The sequence below is a fragment of the Triticum aestivum genome, chromosome 7A, assembly GCF_018294505.1.
Source record: "Triticum aestivum cultivar Chinese Spring chromosome 7A, IWGSC CS RefSeq v2.1, whole genome shotgun sequence".
In the NCBI taxonomy this organism is placed as follows: Eukaryota; Viridiplantae; Streptophyta; class Magnoliopsida; order Poales; family Poaceae; genus Triticum; species Triticum aestivum.
This window is the reverse complement of record NC_057812.1, coordinates 160008317-160024498: the sequence shown is the minus strand read 5'-3', so window position 1 is coordinate 160024498 and position 16182 is coordinate 160008317. Positions and strand designations below refer to the sequence as shown.

Here is a 16182-nt window from a genome sequence, read left to right as displayed (position 1 = left end):
AATCTCAAGATGATATGCCGGCTCAGTCTCTCGGAGGTGCTCATAGGGATAGGGCGTGCGTGTGTGCGTTCATAAGGATGAGTGTATGCGCGTGTATATAAGCGCTTGCGTCTGTACTGATGCTAAAAAAAAAGATACGTCCCACAACATGGGCCGTCCTAGTAACACTTCCTTTGTTACTCAAAAAAAAGTAACACTTCCTTTTTTGTACTATTTGTTTTTTAGATTGTTGTTCTTTTTTTCTAGGTATTCACTAATTTTTATTTTTTATATTCTTTTGGTTAAAGTATACAAATGTTTGTATGAAATACATGAACACTTATGTAAACATTTTTTTTCATATATAAGAAGACTTTTCAAAAATATGAATAGTTTTCTAGTACATGAACACATATTTTGATGCATAGGTGTAGCATAAGCTCTCAAATTAAATGGTTGATACCTCTCATAAAATTAACGGTTTAATCTCACATTTCTCGAAAAATGTTCTGGACACATCATTATCATGTGAGATTCATTTCGTTAATTCCATAGTTAAACTGAGACAATATATGTTCAATACTCATATTATTAGAAGAATTAAGATAAATATGACCACATAGAAAATGTCTACCAGGGAAAAATTAGAACACATATATGTATATGCATGCGGTAAAATAATAGCCGAGAACAGAGAAACAGACACAAGAACCAAGAAAAAACAAATACATGTCCATCTTTTAGAAAGATAAATACATGTCCTACGCAATAAGACGGCGCCATGAAACATACTCTACACTGTAGCTTCTCGCCTCGAGCTGCCTCACTCGCTGTAGCAATGGGAGTCCGGGTTTCTTGGAATCAATGGAGCACGACACTGACAGGCCTATCAAAGATCCAGATAAACGGGACCGGGGTAGGCTCCTTTCGCACCCTGTCATGGGCCCTCTCCTCCATCCTCCGGATCTTCTCCGGCAATGCGCAGACGTAGTCCCGCGCACGCCTCCCCTCGCCGGACAGCCCCGCCGAGAGCTCCTCCACCCGCCACTGCCGTATGAGGTGCTCCAGGATGCCGCGGTAGTCCGACGCGGTGTACACCCCGGCCTGCTGCGCGGCGGCGGCGTAGTGCGCGAAGAGGTCGGCGTCGCGGCCGTCGTCCATGAGCGCGGCCGGCATGGTGATGCGGCGCCGCATCATGTACGCCATGGCGCGCACGGCGGCGTCCGGGTCCACCTCGAAGAGCTTCGCCACGACGCGGGTGTAGGCCGCCTCGTGCCGCTTCTCGTCGGCGGCGATGGCGCCGCAGATGCGCGCGAGCGCGGCGTCGCCGTGCGCGCGCACCTGGCGCGCCGTGTTGCCGTGGGAGATGGCGGTGGCGCGCTCCTGGAAGGCTACGTAGATGAAGCCGTGGTAGGGACTCGCCGGCGCGTGCATGGCCATCCCGGAGGCGATGAGGCGGTGCACGGTGCGCTCCACCTGGCGCATGTCGAGGCGGCCGGAGAGGTACATGTAGCGGCTGAGCACGTCGCCGTGGCGGTTCTCCTCGGCGGACCAGCCGCGGACCCAGCGCGCCCAGGCGGTGCCGTCGGCGCCGGTGGTGTCGCGGGTGCCCTCGAAGCGGTTGGACATGCTCTGGTACGTCGGGAGCGCCTCCTCCGTGACCATGTTCCCCACCAGGCACACCAGCTGCGCGTCCGGCACGCCCTCCGCCCTGGCGCGCAGCTCGAGGCACGCCGCGTGGAAGCCGTCCGCGCCCAGCGCCGCCGCGTCCGGGAGCATGTCCGCCGGCTGCCACGCCTCGTCCGCCGGCTTGAGCAGCGGCAGCATGTTCGCCTCCGCCCACGGCTCCAGCCGCGCCAGCACCTCCAGCCTCTCCGGCGCAAGGTACCTCCTCCACTCCTCCTCCTCCTCCCGCCGCCCGGCCGTCGGCCCTCCTCTGCTGCTCACCGCGCTCCTGCACCTTCTGTCCCCATGCAAAGTTAATCATCTTGCTTGCATGCATGCGTGCACTTACGCCACCACATATGTTCTCCATACAAAAACAAGATAATCGATCACTCCACTTACAAGGTGCTCATCGGAGCTGCGGCCGGTGGCTTGCAGTAGCAGCCGGTGTTGCTTGGTTTGCACGACGGAGGGTATCCGGTCGACCTAGGCGACATTTTTACTGCCGCCGCCGTCGCCATGTCCGTATCAGATCAGATGATATGAACCGGATCAAATGGAAGCAGGCAGCCTCGCGTATGTATAGACGAGACGTACCCTACCACCCACCCTGCTTGGCACCGAGTTACTGCATTCGTAAATTCGGAAAGCTATCATTGTACGTAAACATGTACTGCAGCTTTTACCACTAGTCCTTTTACGCATAGGTTTTTTTTTTTCTTCTGCGATGGTTTTTACACGTAGGGTTATGTCAGGCGTTGCTCCAGCATGCTGGGACAGACGTGCATTAACGTACATTAATGGATGATGAAACCGTAGGTCAGATGCACATTAAAAACATTTTGAAGCCGCAGTTATCCGGTTACCTGCTGTTGTACTCTTTGGATTGATGCGCGACTCTTAACTTTGCATGCCCGCACAGGCCCGTCACATGGCAGTCATTTTGCTCCAAGCAACATTTGTAAAAGTAAAAATGCCATTTTATTTCCATCAAGCCACACACACAAACACCATACGTGTGACTTCCACAGCCTCACCTCAGTATGCGGAGAGAATGCGGAGCAACCATTGTTTGACTGCTCGATGCGGTGCTTGTGGAGGCCACGTAGGCACAGGTTTTGCCACGCTGCGTCTTACCAGCGCAGATTCTTCTTCCCGTCTCTTTTCTTCTCCTCCAAGCGTTATAAGAAAAGGTAAAGGGATAGTCGTCAGCTGACACAAACTGGTTTTCGTTTCCTGTTATTGTGTCTGTCAAGCACAATAATTGCCTGGTTAGAATGCGACAACTTTGTCATTTTTTCCGTGTTATTTCTACGGCGTATGGTCTTATTTCTCAAACTCTTTGAACAAGTGTTGATGGACTGCAATACTGTTCTGATGTTTCTTCTGTGATTTCTATATCTCATCTTAAGCAACGAGTGACTATTTCAGTCTTTAGAATCTTCTATTGCAAGGGCGTTTGCACGTGTCCTTTTTTTTTTACCACTGGTTCATCGTAATTTTCAATCTCTCGTAGGCGGCGGTTGACCAAAGAAAGAAGGGTTAATATAATTTTCAGTGCAGTTCTATTTTCTTTACTCGTAGTTCTGCATGCAGTTATCTTTTCTTTATACGAAAATAGTTGTTTTTATTGTGCTGAGTAATGTTTTCATTGATAATTTTCTTGAGCATCATGTTTTTCTTGATAATTTTTTTGAGATGTGCTCTAACGGTATCTATCATGACATAGAAATATATGCAGCCCGTACAAAATCTGCCGTCAACAGTGTGAATATTAAATGTGAGCACTGGGCACGTTTGAATTTGTCGTTTTTCCCCTGGCATGAGTGGGGTCCAAGTCTGACAAGGGTACCGGGCAGGCAATTAACCTCTAATGCACCCGAAATGACAAAAGTAGGTTTATTTCATGGAGCGGGTGATCGAAATGGCATACTGTATGTTTTTTTAATCTAAACACGCTTGTTTTATTTAATCAAAGTTCATAGGAATACAATCGATATCTGGCGGGTTTATAAGCCACAAATGGCGCCCGAGCCCCAGACCAAAAGCATGTTTAATGAGGCTATATGCCTCGACATTTGTCTCGCGTCTTTCGAAGATGAAGGAGCGTTGCTAAAAATCGGCTATAGTCTCATTGATCTCCTTAACTACCGGTGCATACATTCCTCCAGTGCGTTCGTTGATAGCTCGAACAACACCTTGGTAGTCACTAGTCAGTGTCAATCACCACTCTCGTCAGCTGAAGATTTGCTGCTAATGCCATCGCTTCACGGCATGCCAACGCCTCCAATGTAGCTGGATCAGATAACCCGCTATACTTCATGCATGAGGCCCCCAGGAACACACCATCCGAATTTCTGCACACAGCATTGAAGGACCCTTCGCTTAAATCTCTGGAAACAGCCCCGTCCACCCTCAGCTTTGCCACCCCGGGCGAAGAGGGGATCCATCTTGTTCTGCTTCGGGTTGGGCTTGCCACAGCCTGGCGAGGTGGTTGTGGCGGTTTACAATCCTTCAGTTCGCAGATATATTTCATGATGAAATTGTGTGTCGCCAAAGGGCTTTGGAAAACGCTCTCATGGGTAGCCTGTCGCCTCGCATACCATATAGCCCATAGAGTCACCACAACCTGAGTGAATTCAGAGGAAGAGAGAAGCTCTCTGATCGCAATGACCCATCTCTTTGCATCCGGTTCAGGGGTAGAATTAAGGACTTCAACTAGGTCAGAGTCCTGGAGAGCCCAAACGCATCTTGCTACACTGCAATGTAGCAATGAGTGTCGCCAAGAATCCTCTGCACCGCAAAGCTTGCATGTAGTAGTTGTCGACATGTTTCTGTCATGTAGTAAGTCAGCTGTTGGGATTGAATTTTGAGCTAATCGCCACAAGAAAATCTTGACCTTTGAGGGTACATCCACCTTCCACAGCTTAGACTAAGATCTTTGCTCACCTTCATTATTTGACACATCAGCCCGTCCCTCAAGCCAGGCCTCCCTCCTCATCTTCGTATCAACAAGCATGCGGTAGGCCGAGCGAACAGAGAAGACTCCATTCTTTTCATGTACCCAGTCCCAAAAATCTTCTATGTATCTTGTGCATAATGGGATTTCATAGATTGCCCACGCATCCGAGGGCAAAAACACCTCATCTATCAGTGCTCTATTCCACTCAGCTCCCGGCAATATGAGTTCATCCACACTTGAGGGGGGGGGGGTTGGATTCTACTTACAATTGGTCTCATATTATGCACTCTTGGTAACCAGTTGTGTTGCCATATCAAAGTTCTCTCTCCAGTCCCGATGCGGCGGATCAAACCTTGAGTGAGAACATCACGACCTTCGATAATTTCTCTCCAGATTTGGGATGGCGCTGGCCCAGATCAGCTTGGAGAAAATCTGCATTCACATGGTATTTTGCCTTCAACACACGACCACTTAGTGAATCCGGATCCATCGTTACCCTCCATGTCTGTCTTGCGAGAAGTGCAAGGTTAAAAAGTTCTATGTCACGAAACCCCAAACCTCCACAATGTTTCAGCCTTGTCATAGTACTCCACGAGACCCAACTCGGCTTCCTCTGTCCTTCTTTGCTCCCCCACCAAAACTTACGTATTAGTGTGTTTATATGCTCACATAATCCATGTGGTAGCTTGAAACAAGACATTGAATAGACAGGTACCGCCTGAGCCACAGATTTTATAAGAACTTCCTTTCCTCTTGAAGATAGGAGTTTTTCCAACCACCCCTTCACTTTACTCCATACCCTATCCTTTAAAAACTTGAAGGTACCATTTTTGTTGTTCCCAACATCCGTGGGCATACCCAAACCAAATACTTTTCCAAAAGAGATACATTTGCAATACTGAGAATATTCATTACCTCGGTTCACAAGGAGTTGGGACACCCCTTGCTAAAAAACACTGAAGATTTTGACAGATTGATCCTTTGTCCCGAAGCATTGCAGTACCGATCCAACAAGGAGGACAACTCAATAGCACCATTTGAACTGGCTTTGACAACAGTAGGCTATCATCAGCAAAAAGTAAATGGCTTACCGGCGGAGCCGATGGAGCCACTAGAATACCACTGAGGTGCGATGATTCATCTTGTGTTTTAAGGAGGCACGTAAGGCCCTCTGCTGCAAGCAAAAATAGATATGGAGAAATTGGTCCCCCTGACGGACCCCTCTTGATGGAACGAACTCTTCCAACTTGCCACCGTTAAACAAAACAGAGAATTTAACTGAGCTCACCATCCTCATTATTAAGGCAACCCAAGATGGTGCAAAACCCAACTTGGTCATGATCGCCTCCAGATAACTCCACTCAACTCGGTCATAGGCTTTCATCATATCAAGTTTGACCGCACAGAATCTATTCCTCTTTGCCTTGTTTCTCTTCATAAAATGCAGACATTCATATGCTGTAATGATATTATCTGTGATTAACCTCCCCGGCACAAATGCTGATTGCTCCTCTGATATTATATTCGGAAGGATCAACTTTAGTCTATTAGCCAACACCTTTGAGGCTATCTTGTAGAGGACGTTACACAAACTAATCGGCCTGAACTGTGCTAGTAGGACCGGATCCTTCACCTTAGGAATAAGGACCAGGAGTGTTTTGTTGATAACATCCGGGCTTTCTTCCCCTCGGAGAATGCGCAGGACCACACTTGTAACTTCACCTCCACAAAGCTCCCAATGCCTTTGTAAGAAATGGGCCAGATATCCATCAGGGTCGGGGGCCTTTGTAGGGTACATTTGAAACAAGGCGTTTTTGACTTCATCCGGAGTAAACGGAGCTGTCAAGTCAGCGTTCATCCCAGCTGTCACCTTCACAGGCACTGTATTGAACACTTCGTTGATGCCCATAGTGCCTTCAAAATGGAATAAATCTTTGTAGAACGCGTTTGTTAGGGAAGCCATCTCCGCCGGATCTTGTGTCAACGTCCCATCAGGTCTCTGCAAGTTCTTGATTAGATTCTTCCTCCTCCGCATACTAGCCCTTCTATGAAAATACTTAGTGTTCTTGTCACCATCAACTAGCCAGTCAACCCTAGAACATTGCCGCTGCAGAATTTCCTCCATGTGATATAGCTCAACTAGTTGATCTGTAATTTTCGTCTCTGCGTGTGACAGTGACAAACGCTGAGGGTCGTTCTGCAAAAGTGCAAGTTCTTTCTTTAGTTTCTTTATCTCCCTGGACACATAGCCGATATTGTCCCCACTCCACAGCCGCAAGGATGGCGACAAGTTTTCTAATTTAATACTCAAGTCTGTCGCTGACTGGCTCCCGGGGGTCCTGCTCCACATGGCTTCCAGTGACGCGCTGAAGCTGTCATGGCGCTCCCTGTAACACTCGTACCAGAATGGTCTGCTTCCTGCAAGTGGTGCACTTGCTGGCTTGAACTGCAATCGGATAGGACAGTGGTCTGACGAGGCGCCTGTCTCATGTGTCAGGTGTGCATGGGGAAAGGTGGTATTCCAGTCAGAGTTGGCCAGAGCCCTGTCGAGCTGTACCCGGTAGTAACCGCCACCCGCCAATTTTTCTCATAGGTCCAAGGCTTCCCAATGTAACCCAGATCGACCAATGCACATATATCCATCACGTCCCGGAATCCTTGTATTTGGGATCTTCTCCTCTGCCCCGACCCCACATGTTCATGTAAATATAAAACTTCGTTGAAGTCACCGATGCAAAGCCACGACAGTGAGTGAAGGAAATATGCCCTAGAGTCAATAATAAAGTTATTATTTATTTCCTTATATAATGATAAATGTTTATTATTCATGCTAGAATTGTATTAACCGGAAACTGAGTACATGTGTGAATACATAGGCAAACAAAGTGTCACTAGTTTGCCTCTACTTAACTAGCTCGTTGAATCAATGATGGTTATGTTTCCTAACCATAGACATGAGTTGTCATTTGATTAACGGGATCACATCATTAGAGAATGATGTGATTTACTTGACCCATCCGTTAGCTTAGCACGATGATCGTTTAGTTTGTTGTTATTGCTTTCTTCATGACTTATACATGTTCCTATGACTATGAGATTATGCAACTCCCGAGTACCGGAGGAACACTTTGTGTGCTACCAAACGTCACAATGTAACTGGGTGATTATAAAGGTGCTCTACAGGTGTCTCCGATGGTGCTTGTTGAGTTGGCATAGATCGATATTAGGATTTGTCACTTCGATTTTCGGAGAGGTATCTCTGGGCCCTCTCGGTAATGCACATCACTATAAGCCTTGCAAGCAATGCAACTAATGAGTTAGTTGCGGGATGATGCATTATGGAATGAGTAAATAGACTTGCCGGTAATGATATTGAACTAGGTATTGAGATACCGACGATCGAATCTCAGGCAAGTAACATACCGATGACAAAGGGAACAATGTATGTTGTTATGCAGTCTGACCGATAAAGATATTCGTAGAATATGTACGAGCCAATATGAGCATCCAGGTTCCGCTATTGGTTATTGACCGGAGATGTGTCTCGGTCATGTCTACATAGTTCTCGAACCCGTAGGGTCCGCATGCTTAACGTTCGGTGATGATCGGCATTATGAGTTTATGTGTTTTGATGTACCGAAGGTAGTTCGGAGTCCCGTATGAGATCGGGAACATGAAGAGGAGTCTCGAAATAGTCGAGAGTAAAGATCGATATATTGGACGACTATATTCGGACATCGGAAAGGTTCCAAGTGATTCGGGTATTTTTCGGAGTACCAGAGAGTTACGGGAATTCGCCGGGGAGTATATGGGCCTTATTGGGCTTTAGGGGAAAGAGAGAGGGGAGGTTGCACGCCCCCCAAGGCTTAGTCCGAATTGGACTAGGGGCAGGGGCGGCGCCCCCTCCTTCCTTCTCTTTTCACTTTCCTTCTCTCCTACTCCTACTACATGGAAGGGGGGAATCCTACTCCCGGTGGGAGTAGGACTCCCCTTGGGGCGCGCCTAGGAGGGCCGGCTTCTCCCCCTCCTCCACTCCTTTATATACGTGGCCAGGGGGCACCCCATAGACACACAAGTTGATCAGTTGATCTTTTAGCCGTGTGCGGTGCCCCCTCCACCATAATCCACCTTGGTCATATCGTAGCGGTGCTTAGGCAAAGCCCTGCGTCAGTAGCATCATCATCACCGTAATCACGCCATCGTGCTGACGGAACTCTCCCTCGAAGCTCTCCTGGATCGGAGTTCGTGGGACGTCACCGAGTTGAACGTGTGCTAAACTCGGAGGTGCCGTACGTTCGGTACTTGGATCGGTCCGATCGTGAAGACGTATGACTACATCAACCGCATTCTCATAAGGCTTCCGCTTACGGTCTACGAGGGTACATAGACGATACTCTCCCCTCTCGTTGCTATGCATCACCATGATCTTGCGTGTGCGTAGGGAATTTTTGAAATTACTGCGTTCCCCAATAGTGGTATCCGAGCCAGGTTTATGCGTAGATGTCATATGCAGAAGTAGAACACAAAGGAGATGTGGGAGTGGGTATATACATATTGCTTGCCGTCACTAGTTGATTCTTGATTCAGCGGCATTGTTGGATGAAGCGGCCCAGACCGACATTACACGTACGCTTACGCGAGACTGGTTCTACCGATGTGCTTCGCACACATGTGGCTAGTGGGTGTCTGTTTCTCCAGCTTTAGTTGAATCGGATTCAATGAACATGGTTCTTTTTGAAGATCAAAAAGCAATCACTATACCACATTGTGGTTTTTGATGCATAGGTAAGAACGGTTCTTGCTCAGCCCGTAGCAGCCACGTAAAACTTGCAACAACAAAGTAGAGGACGTCTAACTTGTTTTTGCAGGGCATGTTGTGATGTGATATGGTCAAGACGTGATGAGATATAAGTTGTTGTATAAGATGATCATGTTTTTGTTAAAGTTATCGGCAATTGGCAGAAGCCTTATGGTTGTCTCTTTATTGCATAAGATGCAAGCGCCAAATAATTGCTTCACTTTATCGCTATGCGATAACAATAGTTGCAAGAGCAATAGTTGGTGAGACGACCATGTGATGACACGTTGATAGAGATCAAGATGATGGAGATCATGGTGTCATGCCGGTAACGATAGAGATCATGACGGTGTTTTGGAGATGGAGATCAAAGGCGCAAGATGATCATGGCCATATCATGTCACATATTTTGATTGCATGTGATGTTTATCCTTTATGCATCTTATTTTGCTTAGTTCGACGGTAGCATTATAATATGATCTCTCACTAAATTTCAAGGTACAAGTGTTCTCCTTGAGTATGCACCGTTGGCAAAGTTCGTCGTGCCGAGACACGACATGATGATCGGGTGTGATAAGCTCTACGTTCACATACAACGGGTGCAAGCCAGTTTTGCACACGTAGAAATACTCGTGTTAAACTTGACGAGCCTAGCATATGCAGATGTGGCCTCGGAACACTGAGACCGAAAGGTCGAGCGTGAATCATATAGTAGATATGATCAACATATTGATGTTCACCATTGAAAACTACTCCATTTCACGTGATGATCAGACATGGTTTAGTTGATTTGGATCACGTGATCATTTAGATGACTAGAGGGATGTATATCTAAGTGGGAGTTGTTAAGTAATATGATTAAATTGAACTTTAATTTATCATGAACTTAGTCCTGATAGTATTTTCATATCTATGTTGTAGATCAATAGCTTGCGATGTAGCTCCCCATTTATTTTTCATATGTTCCTTGAGAAAATAAAGTTGAAAGATGTTAGTAGCAATGATGCAGATTGGATCCGTGATCTGAGGATTATCCTCATTGCTGCACAGAAGAATTATGTCCTTGATGCACCGCTAGGTGACAGACCTATTGCAGGAGCAGATGCACACGTTATGAACGTTTGACAAAGCTCGGTATGATGACTACTTAATAGTTTAGTGTACCATGCTTTACGACTTAGAACCGGGACTTCAAAAACGTTTTGAATACCACAGAGCATATTAGATGTTCTAAGAGTTGAAATTGGTATTTCATACTCACGCCCGTGTCAAGAGGTAGAAGACCTCTGACAAGCACTTTGCCTACAAGATGGAGGAGAATAGCTCAGCTAGTGAGCATGTGCTCAGAATGTCCGAGTACTACAATCACTTGAATCAAGTGGGAGTTAATCTTCCAGATAAGATAGTGATTGACAGAGTTCTGTAGTCACTATCATCAAGTTACTAGAACTTCGTGATGAACTATAATATGCAAGGGATAATGGAAACGATTCCCAAGCTCTTCATGATGCTGAAATCGACGAAGGTAGAAATCAAGAAAAGCATCAAGTGTTTATGGTTGACAAGACCACTAGTTTCAAGAAAATGGCAAAGGGAAGAAGGGAAACTTCAAGAAGAACGACAAGCAAATTGCTGCTCAAGTGAAGAAGCCCAAGTCTAGACCTAAGCCTGAGACTAAGTGCTTCTACTGCAAAGGGACTGGTCACTGGAAGCAGAACTGCCCCAAGTATTTGGCGGATAAGAAGGATGGCGAAGTGAACAAAGGTATATCTGATATACATGTTATTGATGTGTACTTTACTAGTGTTTATAGCAACCCCTTAGTATTTGATACTAGTTCAGTTGCTAAAGATTAGTAACTCGAAACAGGAGTTGCAAAATGAACAGAGACTAGTTAAGGGTGAAGTGACGATGTGTGTTGGAAGTGGTTCCAAGATTGATATGATCATCATCGCACACTACCTATACTTTCGGGATTAGTGTTGAACCTAAATAAATGTTATTTGGTGTTTGCGTTAAGCATGAATATGATTTGATCATGTTTATTTCAATACAATTATTCATTTAAAGTCACGGAATAATTGTTGTTCTGTTTACATGAATAAAACCTTCAATGATCATACACCCAAGGTGAATGGTTTATTAAATCTCAACCATAGTGACACACATATTCATAATATTGAAGCCAAAAGATGCAAAGTTTATAATCATAGTGCAACTTATTTGTGGCACTGCCGTTTAGGTCATATTGGTGTAAAGCGCATGAAGAAAATCCATGCTGATGGGCTTTTGGAATCACTTGATTATGCATCAGTTGATGCTTGCGAACCATGCCTCATAGGCAAGATGACTAAGACTCCGTTCTCCGGAACAATGGAGCAAGCAACTGACTTATTGGAAATAATACATACTGATGTATGCGATCCGATAAGTGTTGAGGCTCGCGGCGGGTATCGTTATTTTCTGACCTTCACTGATGATTTGAGCAGATATGGGTATATCTACTTAATGAAACATAAGTCTGAAAAATTTGAAAAGTTCAAAGAATTTTAGAGTGAAGTGGAAAATCATCGTAACAAGAAAATAAAGTTTCTACGATCTCATCGCGGAGGCGCATATTTGAGTTACGAGTTTGGTCTTCATTTGAAACAATGCGGAATAGTTTCGCAACTCACGCCACCTGGAACACCACAGCGTAATGGTTTGTCCGAACATCGTAACCGTACTTTATTAGATATGGTGCAATCTATGATGTTTCTTACCGATTTACCACTATCGTTTTGAGGTTGTGCATTAGAGACAGATGCATTCACGTTAAATAGGGCACCATCTAAATCCGTTGAGACGACACCATATGAACTGTGGTTTGGCAAGAAACCAAAGTTGTTGTTTCTTAAAGTTTGGCGTTGCGATGCTTATGTGAAAAAGTTTCATCCTGATAAGCTCAAACCCAAATCGGAGAAATGTGTCTTCATAGGATACCCAAAGGAGACAGTTGGGTACACCTTCTATCACAGATCCGAAGGCAAGCCATTCATTGCTAAGAGTGGATCCTTTCCAGAGAAGAAGTTTCTCTCGAAAGAAGTGAGTGGGAGGAATGTAGAACTTGATGAGGTAATTGTACCTTCTCCCTAATTGGAAAGTAGTTCATCACATAAATCAGTTCTAGTGATTTCTACGCCAATTAGTGAGGAAGCTAATGATGATGATCGTGAAACTTCAAATCAAGTTACTACCGAACCTCGTAGGACAACCAGAGTATGGTCTGCACGAGAGTGGTACGGTAATCCTTTCTAGAAGTCATGTTACTAGACCATGACGAACCTATGAACTATGAGGAAGCGATGATGAGCCTAGATTCCGCGAAATGGCTTAAGGCCATGAAATCTGAGGTGGGATCCATGTATAAAGAACAAAGTATGGACTTTGATTCACTTGCTCAATGATTGGCAAGCCATAGAAAATAAATGGATCTTCAAGAGGAAGACGAACACTGATAGTAGTGTTACTATCTACAAAGCTCGAATTATCACAAAAATGTTTTCGATAAGTTCAAGGTGTTGACTACGATGAGATTTTCTCACTCGTATCGATGCTTAAAAGTATGTCCGAATCATGTTAGCAGTTGCCGCATTTTATGAAATCCGGCAAATGGATGTCAAAACTGCATTCCTTAATGGATTTCTTAAAGAAGAGTTGTATCTGATGCAACCAGAAGGTTTTGTCGATCCTAAAGGTGCTAACAAAGTGAGCAAGCTCCAGCGATCCATCTATGGACTAGTGCAAGCATCTCAGAGTAGGAATATATGCTTTGATAAAGTGATCAAAGCATATGGTTTTATACAGACTTGCGGTGAAGCCTGTATTTACAAGAAAGTGAGTGAGAGCACTACAACATTTTTGATAAGTATATGTGAATGGCATATTATTGATCGGAAATAATGTAGAATTTTCTGGAAAGCATAAAGGAGTATTTGAAAGGAGTTTTTCAAAGAAAGACCTCGATGAAGCTGCTTACACATTAAGCATCAAGATCTATAGAGATAGATCAAGACGCTTGATAAGTTTTTTCAATGAGTACAGACCTTGACAAGATTTTGAAGTAGTTCAAAATGGAACAGTCAAAGAAGGAGTTCTTGCCTGTGTTGCAAGGTGTGAAGTTGAGTAAAGACTCAAAACCCGACCAGAGCATAAAATAGAAAGAGAATGAAAAGTAATTCCCTATGCCTCAGTCATAGGTTCTATAAAGTATGCTATGCTGTTTACCAGTCCTATTGTATACCTTAGCATGATTCTGGCAAGGGAGTACAATAGTGATCTAGGAGTAGATCACAGGACAGCGGTCAAAATTATCCTTAGAGGACTAAGGAAATATTTCTCGATTATGGAGGTGATAAAATAGTTTGTCGTAAAGAGTTACGTTGATGCAAGCTTTTTACATCGATCTAGATGACTCTAAGTCTCAATCTGGATACATATTGAAAGTGGGAGCAATTAGCTAGACTAGCTCCATGCGGAGCATTGTAGACATAGAAATTTGCGAAATACATAAGGATCTGAATGTTGCAGACCCGTAGACTAAACTTATCTCACAAGCAAAACATGATCAATCTTTGGGTGTTAATCACATAGCGATGTGAACTATATTATTGACGCTAGTAAACCCTTTGGGTATTAGACACATGGAGATGTGAACTAATCACATAAGGATGTGAACTAGATTATTGACTCTAGTGCAAGTGGGAGACTGGAGGAAATATGCCCTAGAGGCAATAATAAAGTTATTATTTATTTCCTTATATCATGACAAATGTTTATTATTCATGCTAGAATTGTATTAACCGGAAATTTAGTACATGTGTGAATACATAGACAAACAGAGTGTCACTAGTTTGCCTCTACTTAACTAGCTCGTTGAATCAATGATGGTTATGTTTCCTAACCATAGACATGAGTTGTCATTTGATTAACGGGATCACATCATTAGAGAATGATGTGATTGACTTGACCCATCCGTTAGCTTAGCACGATGATCGTTTAGTTTGTTGCTATTGCTTTCTTCATGACTTATACATGTTCCTATGACTATGAGATTATGCAACTCCCGAGTACCGGAGGAACAATTTGTGTGCTACCAAACGTCACAACATAACTGGGTGATTATAAAGGTGCTCTACAGATGTCTCCGATGGTGCTTGTTGAGTTGGCATAGATCGAGATTAAGATTTGTCACTCCGATTTTCGGAGAGGTATCTTTGGGCCCTCTCGGTAATGCACATCACTATAAGCCTTGCAAGCAATGCAACTAATGAGTTAGTTGCGGGATGATGCATTACGGAACGAGTAAAGAGGCTTTCCGGTAATGAGATTGAACTAGGTATTGAGATACCGACGATCAAATCTCGGGCAAGTAACATACCGATGACAAAGGGAACAACGTATGTTGTTATGCGGTTTGACCAATAAATATCTTCGTAGAATATGTAGGAGCCAATATGAGCATCCAGGTTCCACTATTGGTTATTGACCGGAGACATGTCTCGGTCATGTCTACATAGTTCTCGAACCCGTAGGGTCCGCACGCTTAACATTCGGTGACGATCGGCATTATGAGTTTTTGTGTATTGATGTAACAAAGGTAGTTCGGAGTCCCGGATGAGATTGGGGACATGACAAGAGTGTCGAAATGGTCAAGACGTAAAGATCGATATATAGGACGACTATATTTGGACATCGGAAATGTTCCGAGTGATTCGGGTATTTTTCGGAGTACCAGAGAGTTGCGGGAATTCGCCGGGGAGTATATGGGCCTTACTGGGCTTTAGGGGAAAGAGAGAGGGGAGGCTGCGCGCCCTCCAATGCTTAGTCTGAATTGGACTAGGGGGAGGGGCGGCGCCCCCTCCTTCCTTCTCTTCTCTTTTCCCTTTCCTTCTCTCCTACTCCTACTACATGGAAGGGGGAATCCTACCCCCAGTGGGAGTAGGACTCTCCTTGGGGCGCGCCTAGGAGGGCCGGCCTCTCTCCCTCCTCCATTCCTTTATATACGTGGCCAGGGGGCACCCCATAGACACACAAGTTGATCAGATGATCTTTTAGCCGTGTGTGGTGCCTCCCTCCACCATAATCCACCTCGGTCATATCGTAGCGGTGCTTAGGGGAAGCCCTGCGTCGGTAACATCATCATCACCGTCATCACGCCATCGTGCTGACGGAACTCTCCCTCGAAGCTCTGCTGGATCGGAGTTCGTGGGACGTCACTAAGCTGAACGTGTGCTGAACTCGGAGGTGTCGTACGTTCGGTACTTGGATCGGTCGGATCGTGAAGACGTTCGACTACATCAACCGTGTTCTCATAACGCTTCCGCTTACGGTCTACGAGGGTACGTAGATGAAACTCTCCCCTCTTGTTGCTATGCATTACCATGGTCTTGCATGTGCGTAGGAAATTTTTGAAATTACTGCATTCCCCAACAGCGAGCTAGCACTAGAGATAGCCTTGAGCTTGTCCCATGTTTTATGTCTCTCTCCGACTTGTGCCTCACCGTAAACACACGTGAGTCTCCACTCAGCATAGTTCGGTATAGCCACTTTCGCATCACATGATACTCAGAGTACCCAAAAACTTCCAACTTTATTCCATCATTCCAAAAAAGTCCCAAGCCTCTGCTACATCCAGAGCTACTAACTGCATAAGCATGATTAAATCCTAACGTACCAGCAAGACTTTCCACTTGTGCTTTTGATATTTGAGTTTCAACTATACACAGCATGGTAGGGG

At 45.1% G+C, this 16182-nt stretch overlaps 1 protein-coding gene across 2 annotated transcripts; it reads right to left on the bottom strand.

Moving 5' to 3' along the window:
- Positions 1-621: 621 nt before the first annotated feature.
- Positions 622-2207, bottom strand: LOC123152160 (acyl-[acyl-carrier-protein] desaturase 7, chloroplastic). Of its 2 annotated transcripts, none has more exons than XM_044571782.1 (2): positions 2047-2207; positions 622-1942 (listed from the first exon to the last, which is right to left on the bottom strand). In XM_044571782.1, exons 1-2 carry the CDS (start codon positions 2163-2165, stop codon positions 841-843), a joined length of 1221 nt encoding a protein of 406 aa, XP_044427717.1. In that variant the 5' UTR covers positions 2166-2207; the 3' UTR covers positions 622-840. The 2 variants fall into 2 exon arrangements, with proteins under 2 accessions (XP_044427717.1, XP_044427718.1); XM_044571783.1 differs by having other exon boundaries at positions 622-1939.
- Positions 2208-16182: the final 13975 nt, after the last annotated feature.

What these genes read in the sequence shown, in the direction of transcription:
- LOC123152160 (XM_044571782.1), bottom strand. Translation starts at nt 2,165, where the DNA reads ATGGCGACGGCGGCGGCAGTAAAAATGTCGCCTAGGTCGACCGGATAC. An exon ending in GCAGCTCCGATGAGCACCTT is followed by an intron (nt 1,943 to 2,046) that starts GTAAGTGGAGTG and finishes GCATGGGGACAG; the next exon opens with AAGGTGCAGGAGCGCGGTGA.